Source organism: Dendrobium catenatum, unplaced genomic scaffold (genome assembly GCF_001605985.2).
Source record: "Dendrobium catenatum unplaced genomic scaffold, ASM160598v2 fragScaff_scaffold_333, whole genome shotgun sequence".
Classification (NCBI taxonomy): Eukaryota; Viridiplantae; Streptophyta; class Magnoliopsida; order Asparagales; family Orchidaceae; genus Dendrobium; species Dendrobium catenatum.
In genome coordinates, this window is record NW_021318795.1 from 173,735 (window position 1) to 195,871 (window position 22,137).

At 34.3% G+C, this 22,137-nt stretch overlaps 1 protein-coding gene across 1 annotated transcript in view; it reads right to left on the reverse strand.

Moving 5' to 3' along the window:
- Window positions 1–18,847, reverse strand: part of LOC110093524 (ATP-citrate synthase beta chain protein 1) — a 31,616-nt gene extending 12,769 nt beyond the window's left edge. The window contains exons 1-8 of the mRNA XM_020818431.2: window positions 18,665–18,847; window positions 17,977–18,100; window positions 17,759–17,861; window positions 16,572–16,637; window positions 16,354–16,477; window positions 14,247–14,381; window positions 13,379–13,439; window positions 13,143–13,219 (exon numbers count right to left, since the gene is read on the reverse strand). Of these exons, the coding sequence (XP_020674090.1) occupies window positions 13,143–13,219; window positions 13,379–13,439; window positions 14,247–14,381; window positions 16,354–16,477; window positions 16,572–16,637; window positions 17,759–17,861; window positions 17,977–18,076 (666 nt within the window). The 5' untranslated portion in view covers window positions 18,077–18,100; window positions 18,665–18,847. The remainder of the gene's footprint in view (window positions 1–13,142; window positions 13,220–13,378; window positions 13,440–14,246; window positions 14,382–16,353; window positions 16,478–16,571; window positions 16,638–17,758; window positions 17,862–17,976; window positions 18,101–18,664) is intronic.
- Between the last annotated feature and the right edge of the window lie 3,290 nt (window positions 18,848–22,137).

Consider the following 22,137-nt stretch of genomic DNA (forward strand, 5'->3'; position numbering starts at 1 on the left):
AAGACATATGGCAAAGTCTTGCTCTCTTTTGGGACAGAAATTTGCTAGAGAGGTCTGGACAGGCAATAATACTCAGATGACAGCTGGCAGACCAAGAGCTGTAGAGTCTATAGCCTCTGTTCCTTCTCAAGGTCAGACTCGTCAGAACGTTCAGCCTCGAGTCTATGGATTATCTTAACAAGAAGCTAAGGGGTCACCTAATGTTGTTATAGATATGTAATTCAATTAATTATCAATGAAAATTTTATATGATATAAATGAACAATGACTGTCATATTTTATAATTAATGTTATGACTTTTATGTGATTATGGATAATCTTAATGTGTAACAAACCTGTTAGAGTATTGTTTGATACTGGAGCGCCTTACTCATTCATTTCAGAGGATTTTGTTAGATCAATTAATTTGTTTCGAACAGTTATGGTTAGATCATTGTCAGTTTTAATGCCTAATAAAAATCAAATGAAAACTAAGCAGAAATGTCATATTGATTTGAGGATATGTGATAAGAATATAGAGGCAGATCTTATTGTATTACCCTTATTTGAGTTTGATGCAATCTTAGACATGGATTGATTATCTTTTCATTTCGTGATTATAGATTATAACAAAAAGGAGGTTAGGTTTTGTATGCCATGAGAGAGAATTTAAATTTCAAGGAGATAAAAGAGTAACAGCCGTGATGGTGTCATCTCTGAAAGCTTTTCAAATGTTAAATAAAAGGTATGAAGGCTTTTTGGCCTATGTTAAAGAAGAGAAGGAAGAGATAGAATTAAAAGACATCCTAATCCTAATTGTATAGGAATTCCTAGAAGTATTTTCAAATGATTTACCTGGCTTACCTCCAAGCAGGAAAATTAATTTCAGGAGCTAAGCCTATTGTAAGAGATCCTTATAGAATGGCCATAAAAGAATTAAAGGAATTGAAAGATCAACTGCAAGAGTTGCTTGAGAAAGAATTCATTAGACCTAGTACCTCACATTGTGGTGCTCCTGTTCTTTTTGTGAAAAAGAAGGATGGAAGCTTAAGGCTTTGTATAGATTATAGAGAGTTGAACAAGCTAACATTGAAGAATAAATATCCTATCCCAAGGATAGATGATTTGTTTGATCAGTTGGAAGGTGCCTCAGTGTTTTCTAAGATTGATTTGAGGTCAGGGTATCTTCAGCTCAAGATTAGAGAGGAAGACATTGCAAAGACAACTTTTAGCACTAGATATGGGCATTATGAGTTTATAGTGATGCCTTTTGATTTGACAAATGCTCCTGTAGTGTTTATGGATCTTATGAATAGAATTTTTAAGCCATTTTTAGATCTATTCGTGATTGTATTTATATATGATATACTTATATATTCTCCAGATGAAGAACTTCATGCAAAGCATTTAAAGACAGTATTGCAAACCTTAAAAGGGAATGAACTGTATAGTAAGCTATATAAATGTGAGTTTTGCTTAAGTGTGAAATTTCTGGGGCATGTAATCACTAATGAAAATATATCTATGGATCAGCATAAAGTATAAGCTATAACAGATTGACCAAGATCAGCTACAGTGACTGAGGTTAGGAGCTTTTTGAGATTGACAGGCTACTACATAAGGTTTATGGAAGGGTTTTCACAGATTGATATGCTATTGTCCAGATTGATACAAAAAGCAGTGAAATTTGAATGGACAGCTCAGTGCGAAGAAGCTTTTCAGAGATTAAAGCAGTGTTTGATGACTGCTCCAGTGCTGACTATTCCTTCAGGGTCAGATGGATTTCAGCTCTATAGCAATGCATCGCTTAAAGGATTGGATTGTGTACTGATGCAAAATGGAAGAGTCATTGCATATGTTTCTAGGCAATTGAAAAATCATGAAAGAAATTATCAAACTCATGATCTAAAATTACTTGCAGTAGTTTTTGCCTTAAGATCTGGAGGCATTACTTGTATGGGGTAAGGTGTAAAGTTTTTACTGATCACCAGAGTTTGAAGTATATCTTTACACAGAAAGAACTGAATTTAAGATAGAGTAGATGACTACAACTCATTAAGGATTATGAGTTGGACATTCAGTATCATTCAGGTAAAGCAAATGTGATTGCAGATGCTTTGAGCATGAAGAATTTTGACAGTGCAAACTGGGTGATTACACAGCAGCAGGAATTGATAAAGGAATTGAAGAAGTTAGAAATTTCAGTAGTTTAGCCCAATGATGGAGAAATTGTGATATTAAATCAAGTGATTATTCAATCAACATTTCTAGAAAGAGTACGAGAAGCTTTTCCACAAGATGTAAATTTTAAGAAGATAATAGATATGGTTAATACGGGACACATTGAAGAATTTAAGTTTGATTGTGAAGGATTACTATGTTATAGATGCAGATTGTGTATTCCAGATGTTGAAAACTTAAGGAAAGAAATCCTTCAAGAAGTTCATTATTCAAGTTACACCATTCATTCTGGCAATAACAAAATATATCATGACTTAAAGGAAGCGTTTTGGTGGGCAGGAATGAAGAAGAGTGTGGCAGAAGTAGTGGCTAAATGTACTTCTTATCAAATGGTGAAAATGGAATATCATAAACCATGAGGATTACTACAACCCTTATCTATATCTGAGTGGAAGTGAGAAGACAAAGCTATGAATTTTGTAGTTGATTTACCCAAATCCAGAAGAGGATGTGATGCTTTATGGGTGATAATTAATATATTAACTAAGTTTGCACACTTCTTACCTATCAAACAATCTGATCCAGTTGAGAAATTGACAACGCTATATGTTAGTGAGATTAGCATATTACATGGGATACCAAAGTCTATAATATCAAATCGAAATGGGAGATTCACCTCCAAATTGTGGAAGAAGTTCAGAAAGTTATGGGTATAAGGCTTACATTCAGTACAATTTTTCACCCTCAAATAGATGGACAATATATATCAGAAAGAACCATTCAGACTCTAGAAGATTTGCTCAGATTATGTGTTTTGTATTTTGGTGGTAAGTGAGAGACATATTGATGTGAAACATAGCGGGAGTTACTTTAAGAAATTAAAGAGAGCATATTAACAAAATAATTCCAAAATAAAGTTATTACTTATAACAAAGATTGGTCCTCAGAGTTATTAGTCTTTAACTCGCATTAGGCAAAGAAGAGCTAAGTCGATTAACCAAACAATTCAAGAAAACGCAAAGAGTAATTATAAAGCTACAACGATAAACAAGAATCCACGATTTAATAAAGAAAACTTTCACCTTTTGAGCCCATACACTCAAATAGTCTCGGCTTTAGCGGCAGAAGAGTCTCCACATTAGAATCGAGGTCACTCCGAGGAAGAAGGAACATAAGATCGTCATTCTTGGAAAGATGGCCAGAGTGGTGGAGGAAGATGGTCGTCCAATGATGATCCAACGTCCCTTTGATCTTTGCTCGTCGATCACGTCAACTAAGGCATATTGGATACGGTCGATGTAGTCTTCAACGGTGTCGTCGAAATCAAAGCCCACGTCAAAGAACGGCGATTGGGGAATGTCGACTTGATCTCGATCGTCATACACAAATCCAAAGTTCCATTCGGGTTCCGCCATGCATGGTGGGAGTGAGGAAGAAAGACAAAGAGGGGAGATGAGAGAGCAAGCCGTGAGCAAGTGGAGGGAGGAGGGTCACGGGTTGGAGAGGGGATAGGGGAGGGTGGAGCTATGGGGGGAAAAGCTTAAAATCTGAAATTTAATTCAAATTTCCAAAATTGGAGAGTTCTTAATTTCAATTTCAGAATTTTGAATTTGAAATTAAGATTAGGAGGGAAGGAATTAAAGGTGCAATTAAGAAAATTAATAGGGGAGATTGAGAGAGAGGGGGCCGGCCATGTAAAGGGCGTGATGTGGCTTTAGGTTTTGAGTATGTGGGGACCACATAGGATTAAATTAATATAATTAAAATTTTGATTTTAATTTCAGAATTAACTATATTAATTAACTCCCAAACTAGTATGAAAGGAGGAGGGATTTGAAATTTGAATTTCAAATCAAATGTAACTCCTCTTAATTTACTTTCCAAATTTGCTAGAGCTTGATTAGGAAAGCAATTATGGAGGAGGGGAAATTAAAAATTCACAAGAGGGGATTAGGGGAAGGAGGCGGCGGCATGGGGGCTGGGCGGTGGCTGCTCGTCGGCGGGAGGGGGCTGCAGGCCGGCGGCCCGGGCAAGCCAGGGAGGGGCGGCGACAGGGGAAATCTTGGGATTCAAACGTGAATTCCACTCTCCACAATTGCTTCAATCCAAATCTCCACGACGACGAAGTGATCAAGAAAAATAACAAAAAAATGAGAAGAACAAGAAAACCTAGAACTCACAAAGAGATCTAGTTCTCCTACGAACTCAATAAGAGATCGAGGAGATTTGCACTCACAAAGAGAACATGAAATGTAATTTTTTCATTCATCAAAAACTACTCTTACATGAGAAAATGGCCATATATATAGGCCTCAAAACAATAAAGAAAACAAAAGACTAAAATGCCCCTGAGGCTACAATAGTGACCAAATACCCATAAGGATAAAAGCAGAAAAATATAAAATAAAATAAACTACTACATAAAATGACTAAAAATACAACTCATGATCGTGGCCGTCGATCTCCGGCATCTCCTGATGGTACATGTGTCGAAATCGCTGACGATGTCCTCATCGCATATATATCACTGATTGAGTTTGCCTATAACAACAGTTTTCAAACAAGTATTGGTATGACTCCTTATGAGGCTATCACGACCCGGCCCGGATGCTCGATCTAACGAGGCGGGTATGAAAAGTCAGACGATATTATATTTCCATCAATATAATAATAACTCATCAACATAAACTGTTCTATTAACTGAAGAGCCACTAATTATAAAGAAAACTTTAATCAATCTAAAACCAAAATAAATATTTTCATCAGTTATTTATTTGTTGTCATTTGCACGTCTTCTATAGACGAATTCTTCTCTTTCAACTATTTCTTCTTCTTTGGAGATTTACCTGAGACATTAATTTAGGGGTTTGAGTTTATAATGTAAACTCAGTGGGTAACTATTAAAACAATAATTTTAATTATTCTTTAATATGCATAATATCAATTCTTAACCATATTTCATTCATTTTAATGATTTATACATCTCCAGACATTTTCTTTTAAAACAATTTAAAGCATTTTGAAACTTTAATATGTCATTAATATTTTCTTTTCCCATTGGATTTACACAAGAGCACCGTCTCAAAGTACCCAAAGGTATAACCTTTTTCATTTATTTCATTTTTCATTTTCAAGACCTTTTCCTTTTTCTTTTTACGTGCACGAGTACAGCATCCCCAACTAGTACCATAAGGGGATGAACTCCTATATTTTTCAGACATATCATTTTCCTTTTTTTCATTTATCTTGAACATTTTTTTATTTAGTTAAATATATCATTTCTTTGTTTGCATATGTCCTTAATGCATACATGTACTATATAACATTCTTTTTCATTTATATTCATAATTACATCCATGTTAGACATTTAATCTTTCATCATTTCACATAAAATAATCTTTTAAAAATTAAGACTTTGAAAGCAAAGAATAATACTAAATTTGAAATTTCTTTGAACTTTTCAGGCCTTCGATGCTTGGTATAACCTTGAATCAATTTCCCTCTTATTGAATCCTCGCGGGATCAACTCTTACGACTTGATCTCTTCCTTCCTAAAACCAATTACGAATGGGAACTTCTTAAACTCCCAAAATCCTTTCTTTTTCGCTTCAATCTCTTCCTTGTCCTCTGTGAAAATATCATTCGCATTTAAATGAATAAATCGACGAAATTTATAAGAAAAGAAAGGAAAACTTTCAACAAACCTTCTTCCCTTTTCTTCTCATCCACGAAAAATTCTTCCAAAATTATCACTCCTTCAACAGTAGGAATGAAAAAAGGAGTGATTAATTCTTATCCTCGAAGAAGATCATGCTAAAATTGGAAAAACGGAACCTACCTCGCTCTCGCATGAAGCCTTCGACTATTCGCCCTCTCCTGTTCGCGAAACCATCTCTCTGTTTTGCGAAAAGTTTCGCGCGCCTCTTATAATAGGTTCGGTCGATTCGACTGAACCGGCCGGATCGAACCGGTTATTATAGAGGCTTTGTATGAGAGGTGTAGAACACTTTTATGTTGGATTGAAATAGGAAAAAGAAATATTATTGGCGCTAATTTGATCGATGAAGCTACATAAAAGATAAGACTAATTTGTGACAGGTTGAGAGCAGTACAAAATAGACAGAAGAAATATTATGATGTCAAACACCGATCAGTTGATTTTGAGTTTGGAGAGTTTATTTTCCTTAAGGTCAGTCTAATGAAAGGAGTGAAGAAGTTTGGTAAACTAGGAAAGTTGAGCCCAAGATATGCGGGACCTTTTGAAATTTTAGAAAGAATTAAAAAAGTGACCTATAAGTTGATTCTACCAGCACATATGAGTGGAGTGCATAATGTGTTTCATATTTTTTCTTTAAGGAAATATATTTTAGATGAAACTTAGAAAATTATTACTGAAGTGGTGGATATTCAATCAGACTTGACTTTTGTGGAAGAACTAGAGAGAATCATTGATTATGATATTAAGCAGTTGAGAAACAGAGAGATTCTTTATGTTAAAGTGTTATGGAGGCATGGATCTCATAAAGATGCAACCTGGGAGGAGTCAAAAATAAGGGAGAATCATCCTCATTTTTTGGTAAAGTATGACTTTAAATTATGATATTATTTTTAAATTTTGGGGACGAAATTTTTGTTAGAATGGGAGAATTGTAAAACCCGAAATCGACGATCGTAGGCGTTGCACGCATTTTGATGCGTCATGATGAAATTTAAGTGAAAATTAAATGTCATCAGATTTCGACAGAATAAATTTTATAAAATTCTATGCAAAATTTTGAACAATTTGATATAAAGAATATATAATCAATTTTGCTTAATTTTGAAGTTAAAATTAATAGAAGTATCTTAATACCTAAAATACCCCTAATAAGTATTAAAGCGTAGATATTTTAAGTGAGGGCTAGGCAACCGAAATAATAAGGGACCGAATAGAATTCGGTCCCTCATTCATTCGTGCGTCCAAACCCAGCGGAATAAAGGAGAAGGCGGATGGAAGAGGCGGATGGTAGAGGTGCGGAGGGCTCCGACGGCATTTTTCCGATGGTCGAATTTAGGGAAAATCGAAGAGGAAGGTTGAGAGAGGATTAATGTATGTTTTAATTGAAGCAAATCCCTCTCATTCTCTAGGATTTTGGAAGAGAAGAATTCTAGAGTTTGACAAAAACTTAATATTTCTTTACGAAATCAATAGGGAAGATATTTTAACTGCAAAAAATGATGTTTTCCCTAAATATTTTTGAGGTTGGAAAACTAAGATTTTTTCTAATTTGTGAATTTCAAGCAAACCTCTTTATGATTTTTATTTCATATGATATTAAGAATATTTTAAGGATAGAAATTTAGGTTTTTAGCAAAAATTGAATTTTTCATAATTTTTAAATTTAATAATTCTAAAAATGATTAAGGTATTTATTAAATTAGGTTTAAAGAGAGATTTAGAATGATTTTGGAAGGGAATTTATAACTTAAACGTTTCCAAAAATTTTAATAATTATTTAATCTGAAAATGAAATTTTTTTTAATTTAATTATTTCTTAAATGGAGGGAAAAGCTTTAAGGAACATAAAACTTATTTATGTCTTATTTGAATGCTAGGTTGTAATCAATAAGGAGAGCGACGCGTGTCAAAGTGACACTATATGAATTTATTGTACTTGTGTTAAGGTAGGTACTCATATCTTATGTAACAATTTCATATGTTGCTCTGCTCTTTATATTCAATGCAAAATTTTTTAAAAGTTTTCAAAGTTATGTAATTTATGAATTATGTTTTGAAAATAATATGTTAGTAAAGTCTCTTTATTTCAATATGTTAGAAAGCTTACATGCTATGGTTTATTCTTAGTTTTCATGTGTTAATCTTATGATTTATGAATCATAATAGTTTTCATTATAAGTATATGATTGACTGAAAAATAATTTATAAGTTTATGATATGAAACTATGCATGTTGATGTGGAGTACCCAAATGATAAAGGGGTTCTTTAGAGCCAATGCTAAAGGGGCTCTTCAGAACCAATGGTCAATGAATGGCCAAATAAATGAAAATGTGTATCTGATCAGTATAAACTCTATTGGTATCTTCTAGACAGGTGTTATAGTAAATACTATGCATATTAAGATTTATATTTATTTTTATGCACATTAAAAATTTATATTCGAGGAAAAGTTATGAAAAAGTTTTTATTCAAAAAAGTTTTGAATTTTTCAGTAATGATTGTTTTTTTTTTAGTTTTCACAAGATGGTTATTTCATTTTTATGTAAAAATGTTTTATTATTGTTTCATGAAATTTTTATGGGAAATATGCACAACCTACTGAGCAAGTAAGCTCATCCCTAGTTGTCGGATTCTTTTTCAGGAGAATGATCTAGGAACTTATGGCAGAGAGGCAGTTTACTTACCGTAGTAGGATTGGATGGAGACGGAGTGACAAGCTTTTCTTTTAGTTTGTCTTGTGTGTGTAAAGCATAGATTGTATGTTTTATGAACTTTGGGAATTATTATATTGACTTATTTAATGTTTGATGTTATTGAAGACTTGTAGAAGAGAAAACAATATATATATATATATATATATATATATATATGTGTGTGTGTGTGTGTGTGTGTGTGGTGTAGTGGCTCTTTTATGTCATATTTGAATGAACATTTTACAAGTTTATGTTGGGATGAAAATTAGTTTTTACTTTTTATCGTACGACTATCTGTTCCCGCCTCGCCTTTGCGAGCTTACCAGGTCGGGTCATGACAGTGGACCAATTAGGTTGACATTGGTGGATATAGGGTGTTATGGCATGATTGATGGGTACATGGAAGGTGAAGACGGGTCAAGGGATATGTAGGGGAGTAGTATTGATCATATAGGTGGTTCAGGTGAGGGAGGATTTTCTCCCATTGGAGTTAGAGAGTACTGATGTCATTCTGGGGATAAAGTGGTTGCAAACCTTAGGAGACACCAATGTCAACTGGGGAGTATTGACGATGGAGTTGATGGTGGAAGAGAGAACCGGAGAAGGGTAGTAATCAAGGGTGATGCATGGCTCACAAAAGCCATAATATCACTTAAAACCAAGGTGAGGAGTATACAAGAGGTGGAGGAATGTTATCTGATGGAACTACATAGGTCGAAGGGGATCAAATTGGAGGACGAGGACATTCCTCTTGCAGTACAACCATTGATTCAGCAATTCAGTGAGGTTTTTAGCCACCTCAAGGGTTGCCTCTTCCGCGGGAACACGAGCATGCTATTATCTTAAAGGAAGTAGTTTCACCTCTCAATGTTAATCTGTATTGTCATCCCCAATGCCAAAAGGATGAGATCAAAAGATTGATTAGGGATATGATGGAAGCAGGGAACATTCAACCCAGTATCAGTCCAATGTTATTGATAAAGTGCTTTAGCAGTAGTTTCCTTTGTTCCACCATGAGGACAAGGTGACACTTTGGGAGGGGAGTATTGCTAGACTGATCCACTGAACCGGTCCATACGGGACTGATTTGCTAAACAAAGGCGGAATCTCCGCCTCTTGCAGATGTCGCGCGATTCAAATGTCCAAACGGAGCTATTTAGGAAAGATTTTTGAGGGATTTTGGAGGGAAATTTGAATGTAGGGGTTGTTTAAAGATTTCCTTTTGAATTGTATGCATTAAATAGTTTGTTTTCCTAGGGTTAAGTCATCTTGAATTTGGCTAAAATTTGATATCTCTTAGATTTCTTTTGGGCTCTAGCGGCGTCTAGAGATTTGGGAGAGATAGATCCTCCTCTTGAATACAAGATCAGTTATATCTTGGTATTTTTTGTTTCTATTTCATCAAATAATACAAATTATCTGCAGTTTTCGTGGTTTTGTGGTTTTGTGGGGATTATTGTGGAGAATTTTTGCGATTTTCCAAAGATTGATAGGAAATTCTTGAGATCTTCAAGTGTTCCCTATCATTTTACCATGTCTATGATCAAGATAAATCATATGAAGATCATTTTGATACTCTTTAAATTCTAATTAATTACCCAAATACAAGTGTTGTGAATTAGGGTAGACCCAATTCAATCATTGAGAGTGGAAATAACAAAATTAAAAATATGATCAACACACAAAAGCACACCAAGAATTTTATATTGGATAGCCTACTTGATTGCGACACATTGGTTGCACTACATGCAGATTTCACTATGATTTTATTATTATAAATTTTATAGTCCTAAATTCTCAAGATGCAACATAAAAATGTTGCCCTCCTCTTCATAACAAATAACCTGGGATAGCCAAAAAAATATATTAAAATATCCAAAACAGCCTTAATCAATAACCTACAAATATTGGATATCCTTTGCATGGCGTGTTTTCTTTGCAAGGAAAAAATTAGGCTTCACAACTCAAAAAAAAGTTACATCCATAGCAGATTTATCTAACATAAAATCAAATTGACTATACCACAAATGTGATTTTTCTCAATTTTTATTTCAACACCCTCTACCATAATTTTATAGATCCATCTTATGTTTGATTTTCCTCAAAATACAATCACCTTAAGCAGCCCAATAAAAATTGGATCATTCTCCATGCACTTTGCATTCTTTCAAAAAGATTTGTTAACCATATAATTTGAATATCTCTTAAATTCTTAGGACCAAAATAGGTATCTCACTTGAATGTATAGTTCTACCTTCATGTATCAACTTCTAAGGTAACTAAACTTCTTTTTATTTAAAAAAAAAAAAAAAGAATAGTTACATAATTCTATTTATTTCTTCATTCTAAAAAATATTCTTCTTTAAACCTTTATATAATAATTTATCAAAATTACAAATTCATTTTTCCTTCTTGTCTCCATCTTTACTTAAAATCCTATTAAATTCATTCTCAAACTTTATTTTGTTCCTTTCTGGTGTTTAGCCTTTTAAGAGAAATAATTTTTTATTATATGAAAAAATGCATTGAAAAAGAAAACAAATTTTGTTTTATGTGAATTTTATTCATAGAAAAATGACCATGTTGCACTTGCACCTTCTCTCAGACTTCTTGAGTATATAAGTTGATTTATGGAGCAACACATATGTCTATGTAAGTGCATGATGATTTTATTTCATATAGTACGATAAAAGAGCATTATTTCCGCAATTGTACCATATAAAAGCCTTATTATACCTAAATTCACAATCTCCACACAGCTCCAAAAATGTTAATGGATAAAATGAAAATACTGAATTCTTTTTGCTTGGGGCCTGTTATATGAATCATTTTTCTTCATTGTGTTGTATTATGAATTAAATTCTCATTTAAATCTGATAAGAAATGATCATTTCTAATCAAGTATTTTTAGATCCACCTTTAAATTCTCACTTAACATTGATCTCATCCAATGCATCCACTTTCCTAACTGAGTCATCAGAAAGCCAAATTTCATGTCGTCATGAATGAAATCTGACATTGACATTTATTGAAGGGTGAAAAAACTAAAAATAAAATTGTCCGTATATATATTCTATTGCCACAACATGACATATATTATATAATTCATAATGATATTAATTATACATCTTCAATTATGAAAGAAAATAATCCTTATAATACTTATCTTGCAACTAAAAAAATATCTAATTAAGCTAGACTCGATAGTGTTTCCTCTTCATAAAATTTTCACACCCATCCGACACATATTCAATAATCAATAAAATCAAATTTCAAAACTGAGAATAGTTAATAAAATTATTGACTGGCAACAAAACAAATTGCCTTGTGATCAATCATGGCTGAACAAGACAATGAAAGCCTAATTAAGTTACAGATAATAAGAAGCCACATCTCTTCCAGATCCATATCTTTTTTAAAAATTCATTAAAATGGCAAGAGAGATAACCAAGGAATTATCAACATATTAAAAGGAGTGATTAATTTAAGGCTTGAGAAGTTCAGGGACTCAGTTCTACCGATTATAATTTATATATCTCAATCTATAACTTAATAGTATATATCCTATCAAATAAATTATCACAATTTTTCTCTTTGCCTATCTTTTTAACCTCTTTGTAATTATAATAAATTTAATATGATTATTGAATATCTTAATTGTGATTATTTTGTCACTCTAAACGAGGATTTCTTTAAAATATTTTATGCATCTCATTCTTCAAATCTCCTTAATTATATACAATCTCTTAATGCAACTAATTTTTTAATCCTGCATCAAGTTTGTTTCACCTTAAAGTTGAAATTATCTCTTTTGCTAACCCACCTTGAAACACCAAATCTTGTTCACCTTTAGGTTCCAAAAATTTTTCCCATATGAGAAAAAGTAAATGTTGATGAAAGGTTTATAATTTAATTGTAAAATATATCCCAAAGATTATGTTGTGCATGGTATATATTTTAAGGGGCCTGTTTATCATAGGTTTATACTGCTTGCTTTTATTTTTTGAACAATAAGCAATTTTATTATATTTTGTGTAATAGCCATGGAAAATAATCTAGTTCTACGAGCTTGAAAAGCAGTTTTCTTGGAAGAGCACTTTTATAGCTTTCAAGGAAGAGCGCTTTTATAGAATCCAATTTTTTTATCGTATCAATTTATTAATTTAGTTATAAATTAATTAAGATTAAAATATTATAATTGTATAAAAATCATAATATATCTATTTCAATCATTGTATCTACTTATATATCTGTTGCAAGTGCTTTTACCAAATAACCACAACTCTTACAAACCTCTAAAGAGCAATTTCAACATGATTTTATCAAACAAATATCTGATTTACTCCACAACACAACACAAAATTGCTAGGGTAGCAGAAGAAGCCAAAAAGAGACTAATCAACCTTCTTATTTCAAGTCAAAGAAGCAACTATATTTACTATTTCAATTTAAAAAGCAATTAAGTTCTATTTTATAGTTTGACGCATTATAAGATTTTTAAAAAGGGTGGAAAGGGGAGGGGGTTCTCCTATTCAACGATATCAAAACAACTTTAGAAAATGGTAATCACCTGAGGAATATTGTTAAATCGAATGACGTGATCAGAAAGTGTTGATCCAGGGAAAACATCTCCTCCAATTGCAATGCCTGAAAGATTTTAGTTAGGTAGCAAAACTTTTATGTCACCATCGCATCAAACAAACATGCAAACGAACAAGAAGGCCACATCTTCAACATAGAAATCATGAAGGTTTTTAGAGGTAGACAAGCATCAAGAGGGGAGTTAATGTGGCAATATCCAAGTACCTTCAAAAATTCCATCAGTCACACGTGCAATTGTATTATAAAGCTCATTTGACATTCCACCCTGTCATTTGAAAACAAAATTACTAGTCTTCAACAGTTATAGAGATTGTCAGCAATAAATCATACGTTTTTAGAATTGATGAGATAAAATAAATCATAAAAATAAATGAATAAAACATTTATAACCATCAGTCAACGATTATTCCCACTCAACTCATGAACCAATGAATATGCATGGGAGTTATTGACTCTTGAACCATGCTTGATAATGGTAAAAATCAACAAGATCCATGAAAGTGCATGAAACGCTTGATTTCAAGAAAATCATTAGCTTTGATACTAGCTGTTAGGAGTGTATCAACTAAGGGGTCTAACTTCAGCCCATTATATCGTGGATGGTCACCCAGCAACACAAATACCTAGAATAACGAGTAAAGGATAACTAAAACTATTTCAATTCCCATAAGTTTTTTTAAAACTATTTAATGCGGAACTATTTTTCACTCATATATGCATCTCAACACCTTCAATTTGCTATGTTGTACGAATTTCAATAAGACATCCACCAGAATTTCTATTTCAACTAGATTCCAATAGGCTCTAACTTAATCCATTATATAGCCTTATCAATAAAGGCACACTACACTATAGAGATACTTGAATTACTCCCTAATAGCCACACCCGAAGAATAAAATGACACTACATTTCCTTTTGCAATGGCATGATCCAGGAGTCTAGAATTTTTCTTCCTTTTTTTTAAAAACTGCTCCTGTTATCATGCCTCCAGCAAGATCTTAGAAATTAGAATAATCAAAATATAAGAGTGAAGCAGAAGTAAAATAGGAGGCCAGGAAAAATTAGACATACTGATTTAGAGACAAAACCAACAGATCCAGGTCTATAGAGTTTGCACTGAATTATATTGTCTATTGTTCCTGCTGTATCACCAATCTTAAAAGCTCCAGCTTGGATACCCCCAACAGTGGCAGGACCAATGACAACCTGATAATATTGGCAAAATTGTTTGGTTAATATGCATAGCGTGCAAAATTCAAATAGTAGAGCAATGCATATAGGGCATCCCAAGATGCAATACTTCCACAGCTTGTAATATACCGATGCTTGAGGTTTTGAATACAGAATTTCTATTGTAGTGTAGCAAAACAGTCTTGCTAGCTTTTCCTGATGACAATAGTGTTTTTTTTTTTTTTGGATGGGTTAAAGGGTTGTTTTGATTTGGCATAAGGTGTAGATGCAGGCAACGATATGTGGATGGTTTTGGGGATGTTTGATGGGCATGAACAGTAGATATACTACATATATTAGATGTTGATATTGATTATCATTATCAAGTTTATCAGCAGTACTCAAATTATTAAAATAAAAATCCCTATATCCCTACTCATCATGAAGAATAAGTTTTTGAATTAGATGAGGTATCGGATATGCCCGAATGTCTAGAATTAATAGACTTTTTGAACCTTTGAAATTCAAGAAACTGAGGCATAATATGATCTTTCATCATGATAAGATGATTTTGGATAGAAATAGGCAGGACAATTATATGCATAACCACGTTGGATTTATATTAATGATGAAATTCATGATCTTCATAAGACAATCATCACAGGAATATTGATAAAAATTACATACGTCAACATTGATATGCCTAGAAGATGATTTATAACATTTATGGGATTGCCCGTGATTAAAATGATAATCACAATTGTAATATAACTAATTGTAATGATGAGATCTACTATAATATGACTCCTTATAGTTATTTTGGTAAGAAAAAGAGTTCTGATGATCTTTGTAATTATGATAATTATCATCAAGATGATTATATGATTCCTCATTAACTTCATCTAGTACGTTAAGGAAAATATTTCAACCAATCATTATAATACATACTAATATTGATGCCAGTTATTATAATAAATGAAATATCGAGCTATACTCACATCGAACATATATTTAACCCATATCCAAACTATATCAGAAATAATATTTTGTACTTGATATTTATGAACATGATGAAATATGTCCAAATTTGTATTAGTGATCCCAAAGGGAATCAGAAGAATTTTGTAATTCCGCTAGCAAGTTTTTATGTTTGCAAAGCATCTCAAAAGCATATTCTATGCAATCTTAGAGTTCAATTTTATTGACATTATGGAATTCATGGTAGTGTGAGATGGATAATAGTAAGAGATGGATACGGTTCAAAAAGATATAAATACAATTATAACCATGAAATTCTGCTCTCATATCAAATTGATGCAAAGTGAAAACGAGTGAAGAAATTGCAGTGAAACAAAACCAATTTCAAAGCTTGATTTTCCTAATTACCCAGGATTATTTTGGTTTGGCTTAAGCATGTACAGGTGGTGAAGGTATGTGGGAATTTTGGGAGGATTTTGGGGATGTTTGATGGGCAAGGGCAGCAGGTATGCCATAGGGATTTCGAATTGGATGATAAGAAAGCAAGAGGGAGATGTTGCCAGCCAGTAGTTAGCCATCATGAGGTGCAAGCGGATCTGGAATGATCTTCATAGAATATTGAGTATTTTGGAGGAAAGGGAATTGGGAAACCATTGGAATGAAAAGTTGCCAAGGGGAAGTATGTTGTGGAAAGGGTTAAGGCTCTTAGAAATTCCACTTGGAGAGAGAATATCGGGACTGAGAGGAATCTTAGGAGTGAGAATGGTAAGGAGAAATCTTTTCAAATTCATTCATAATTAAAATTGCATCCATTCAACACCTACATATAAAAAGTGTTAAAACATTAAATCAAATTAACTTAAAACTTAGATCTACATAAGTCCTAAAATCTTATTATATAATTCGAGATTAAGATCAGCCTAACATTAATTAAATAAAACTGAAATAAAATAAAAAAAAATGAAATACTAAATTATTCTAGAAATAATCTAGAATTGATTTTTCCTGTTTTGAAGCATGCTCTTATTACCTTGTTATTAGTCCGTGCATATGCAATCAATAGCTTAGTGTCTGACTCTGGAACACCTTCAGCTATAATGGCAACAACCCGGATTGTTGGTTGCTTTAGTGCGGCCATTGAAGAAGCGGCTGCACTGAAAAAGTAACAAAGATAATCAACATATTTGAAAAATTGGGAGTGAGAAAACTATAACAGAAAATGAAGAAAATGGTAGTGCTAGGTCCAACCTTCTGAAAGATGCAAAGTTGATAAAAACATCAGCGGTTGGGTGTGCACTGCAAGCTGCTTCAATGCTGCCATAGAAGTTCACAAATAGAAGATAAATTTGCTGATAAGAGTGCTGCCTTACAAATCCATAAAACTGGAGTGAAGTGTTTTTTCATTAAAACCATATAAAATGGCAAAATGACAGAAAGATGAAACCCATAAAAAGTGGCAGCTTTTGCTCAACCCTATACTAAAATTAATATACATAACACAATGGAATCAGCATTAGTAGGTGAAATTTTTTATAATGATGTAATACACAGACTTCTTAGGATTCTTTTTATCTCAGTTAACTGAAAGCATTTCAAATGTAAATATAGAATATAAATATAAAACATAGCTACAATGCGAGTTTTTTTTTTTTTTTTACTAGGATAGCAAGGTCTCATCCTTGTTCCAACAGATTGCTTTACCTAGCAATCATGAGTAATAAATTGAGGCAGCCACATGGCATAATGTACCAAATGTCATCAAATTTGTGAATAAGTCTTCAGTCTTCAGCCTTATAAATATTAGTAAAGCGGAACAAACTTAGTGCTAGAATTTTCATGTCCTGATCTCAATAAAATAAGTATCAAGAAGTATCAAGTGATGAAATTAATTAGTGATATATAATGTTTCCTCTTTGGGACATACACTAAATGAATCATCAACTACAATTTCTGTGAATGTAGGCCTTGCTAATGGACCTAGCATCAGATGCAACTTCCAAATGGCTTTCGATTTAGGACTACAGTTAACAGTTTTCACAAACTAAAAAAAGCTTAAATGTAAAGGTAGTGATTATCTACGGAAGTTTCACTTCTAAAATTAATAGCACCTTGTTTAACGGAAGCAAAACAAGGAATTGTATCAATAGCAGGCTCAGGATTGGTGCTTTTAATGCTTTTCACCAGCATGTTAAATCTCATATAAAGATCTGAAGGGAGCAAAAAATAGCTAAGCAAAAACAGTTCTTTGATCCTTCAAGCATTTTTATATTTGATCAGGATGTATCTGAATCAGAATGGGCTAATGATAACCTCATCTTTCGGCAATGAATTCATGTAGTTGTTGAAGGTTTTGCCTAAAGGGATTAACTTTTTATTTATTTTACAAGGCATTCATATGATAACACAAATCATTTAACGCAAAGAGGAGAGTTGACCTTGAATGAACTGGAATGGCAATTTCTTCTTGGCCAAAGAATAGTTTCTGGAACCCTTCAGAACCAGGATTTATAATTCCAGCAACAGAAGGAGTTTCCCTCCCTACAAAGTAAATCGAAATGATCAAACAACAACAAAAAAATAATTACTAGTTTCATACAACAAAATAAGCGCTTTCTAATCCAGAGGGAACAAGCCCGTAACAATGAAACCATACCGCAAAGAAAGTCGAAGTCAAGCATCCGCTGGATTGGAAGTTGCTTGTAATTGTAGAACAATGCTTGAGTATTTCGCGAGAAAATTTGTCCTGTAGCCATGATGCAAAATTAAAACAGCTCTGCCTGCACATAAACATAGAGTTAGTGTCATTCTCCACACGTAGTAGATCAGGAGCTCGAACCCTACTAAATGCAGGTTTTTGGCAAGGCCCAAAGGTATATTGCATCAAAATCATCAGCCAAAACAATTGAAATGGTCTAAAGTCCCCAAGTAAACTAATAAATTATCAAGCTGAAACTGCCAAATCCAAGTTCAACCCATGAAAAAAATAAAAATAAAAAACAAAAAATAAAAACCCAATTAGGCTCCTATTTAATTAAAAAATAAAGACCATAAACCAAGTCACAATATCTCACTTCGCAGACCTTATTCTAGTAAACCTTCTCCCACCAAAATAAAACCATAGATCGAACCAATAACCCACAATTGATATCAGTACCAGAGTTTGGAAACTCGAAATGGGACAGAGCAATTCGATGCATAAATCCAAACAGCAGAAACACAGATCGCGCCAATAAGATGCAAAGCAACACTCGATCATCCATTTCCAACGTAAGCTCATCTACTATTTCAAATGGAAACCAACAACACAGCTGAGATCTCAGATCGGATGTTACTATGCCTACCTCCGTCGATCCGAGAGCTTCCGCAGTTCTCCACCAGACACAGAAAATTTCGGATAAACGACGGATTTATACAGCACAACGCGGGTAGAAGAGAAGACTCCCCAACTACCCCATCTACCGCCCTCGAACGATGGAAGATACCTGATGCGGGCTTTGGTACGGAGCACGTTCGGTTGGTTAGCTGGCATATGGTCCAAAAAGAAAAAACCTTCTCTAAGCTAGCAAATTATTATGTGGGAAGTTACATCTGGGAGATCAATAAAAATATGTCACTTCATCTCAAAAATATATCATATTTGGTATCGATTGGTAACAAGCGTAATCGAACTGTTCTTCCGTCCAGTGTCCGCACAGAATAATCTCTCATCTAAGTTAGGGGTGTCAATATTGGACTCGATCCCAAAATCCGACCCGAATCTAACCCGAAAATTTTATGTTTGGGCTGACCCAAACCTAAAGCAAGCCAAGTTATGATCCAAAAAACTGGCCCGTTTACAAAATCGGGTAGGGTTCGGACCCGAAAACCAGAGAATGACTCGAAAAAACTTGTTTGCCGGCTCTGACCACCCCTGCCAGCGTCTACTCGCGTTGCCTATCCTGCGATCTGTCTGCCTGTGTCGAATCACATCACATCAAGTCATTGTCGTGTATGCCCGCAGTTGCGCTACCCGTCTGCTTGGTGTCGCATTGCCTCTGTCATTGCTGCTGCTGTCGGCTCCCACTACCGGAGGAACTAACCGCGTGCATGAGTTATTATAAATCGGAATAACCGAATAAGGTTTAAGACTTGTGGGTCGGGTTTGGGTCCGAAAAACCTACCAGTTTGTATAATCCTGTCATGTTCCGGTTGACCCGAATAAAATCGGGTAAGTTATGAATTCGACCCAAACCCGACCCGACCCAACCCGTGTCCTGAAATTAACACCTCTACTATAAGCCTCTAGTTTGAGAGAGATTATTAAACACAATTTATCTTGATCTGTTGGTTGGGAATCTAGTTTATCAACTAAGAAGTCTCAAATTCGAGCATTGTGCATACGATGTGTGTGTGAATCTTCTTTAATTGGCCTAGATGTCTCAAAAAAAGAGAGAGATTATTAAGTACGTAGTCTAGAATCTTTCGGTTTTGCGACTGTAAACAGTAAAAAGGCAATGAGGAACAGTAACTATGCTTGTACTATTCATAGTCACACAATTAAACAGTTCTCCGAGTCCGAACTCCGCACGTAATAATTTCTCTCGTTTGAATGATTTTTATATTTTTTTCCTTATTGTTATTTATTTTATAATAATACTATTTTGTTTATATTTTAATGTGCATTTATTTTTATTTTTCAAATCATATTCTCAATCTTAGATCCCCATAAATTTTGTGATTATAGATTTGTATGGAATTTAAAACAAATAATGCACACCTAAAAATAGCTCTGAACTTTCTGCTTTCATAATGTAAGTCGATAAGTTTACTTTAAGTTTTATTTTTATTTTCCTTCAACCTATAATTTTAGAAGTTGGAAGAAACTAACAATATGATATAAGAATGCATTTTAATTAGGACAAAATCTTGATTGCTAAAATTTCTAGTGATTTAAGTATGTATTAGGATCTTAAAAGTTGATGCACACCTAAAAATAGCTCTGAATTTTCTGCTTTCATAATGTAAGTCGATAAGTTTACTTTAAGTTTTATTTTTATTTTCCTTCAACCTATAATTTTAGAAGTTGGAAGAAACTAACAATATGATATAAGAATGCATTTTAATTAGGACAAAATCTTGATTGCTAAAATTTCTAGTGATTTAAGTATGTATTAGGATCTTAAAAGTTTTATTTACCACATTTTTTTTTCTTAAATCATGGGTCTCTAAGATAACTCGATAGGATTGAATTGGTGCCTTATTTAATTAGGTTTGGTTGAACCAACGATGGCCAAACTTAGAATGTTGTGAAAACTCCCACAAAGATCAAGTGTATTGCAGTAAGACATGCAATACTAATAAACTAGAGTTTGAAAGAGATTTGTAAACCCAAACTTGGGTTTTATTGTTATGAGGTGCACCCAATTAAAATACCCATCATCAAATTAATATGCAAAATATAACAATGTCATGGTATGCCTTTTGTAGTCCAACACTTATAACAATATCGGAATAAGTATTTTCGGACTTCTGGAGCTTTGACGTCCGAAAAAAGGGGGCAACTGTTATATCATCAAAAAATTATCTTGATCGGGCACAAATCTCGAGGAAAAATCATGCTGAAACTCAAAAATTAAATCTGGGATCACCTTAACTCCGATTTCAGCAAACTTACAATCAAACTGAGCGTCTCAGAAATACGAACCCAACGACACCAAATTCGACTCAATCCAAGCTCAAATGAGTCCAAATCAAGGACCTGAAGTGATGTTGGAAAGTTCGAAGCACAATTTGAGTTACCAAACGGTTTTCAAACATAACGTGCTTAAAGTCGAATCGAGCGGCTCGACGAGACTAATCCAACGAGATATCGCCGAATTCCGGCATCATTAAGACCTTCAAATGTCTAACGAATGGTACACGATCAAGGGATTGAATATCGGTCGTCCATCCAACGACTCCCCATTTACCTCTGATCTCTCATCTATTTACGGGTCATGCCACACCATAAATCTAGAAATAGACCTCATTTCTCTTGAGGGGGACCCAAGTAAGAAGAGGAGAAGAGAAGAATAGGAGGAAAGAAACTCCTACTCGACCACCCCCGGAGTTCCGCCCAACTTTCAAGTGACGCCGAAATTCTGTCCAATCTCCGAGTGACGCCGGAATTCCACCCGACCTCCAAGCGATGCTAGAGGTCTACCCAAACTCCAAGTGAAGCTAGAGTTCTGTCCAACCTTCAAGTGATGCTGAAGTTCTACCTTAACTCCAAGTGACGCTGGAATTCTGCCCGACCTCCAAGTGACTCCGGAATTCCGCCCGACCTCCAAGTGACGTCGGAGTTCTGCCATAATACCATCTAACGCTGGAGTTATCCTCGGCCGCCAACTAACGTCGGACTTCTACCTAACGCTGGACCTCCGCTCGTCGCCAAGTTTCTACCCTATATCGAACTTCTGCCTGTTGTCAAATTTTCGCCAAACATATATCTGATGTTGAATTTCTGCCATTGCTAGACTTCTACTTGACACAGTCCTTCTAACCTCCGTCACCCGTCGACTACGGTCCTTCTGATTTACGTCGCCCACCGACTACAGTCCTTCCGACCTCTGCGGTCTGCCGACTATGGTCCTTCTAACTTACGTCGCCCACCGACTATAATCCTTCAAACCTCTGTCGCCCCGCCAACTAAGGTCCTTCTGACTTACGTCGCCCATCGACTATAATCCTTCAAACCTCTATCGCCCCTCCAACTAAGGTCCTTCTGACTTACGTCGCCCACCGACTATTGTCCTTTCGACCTCCGTCGCCTGCCGATTATGATCCTTTTGACTTA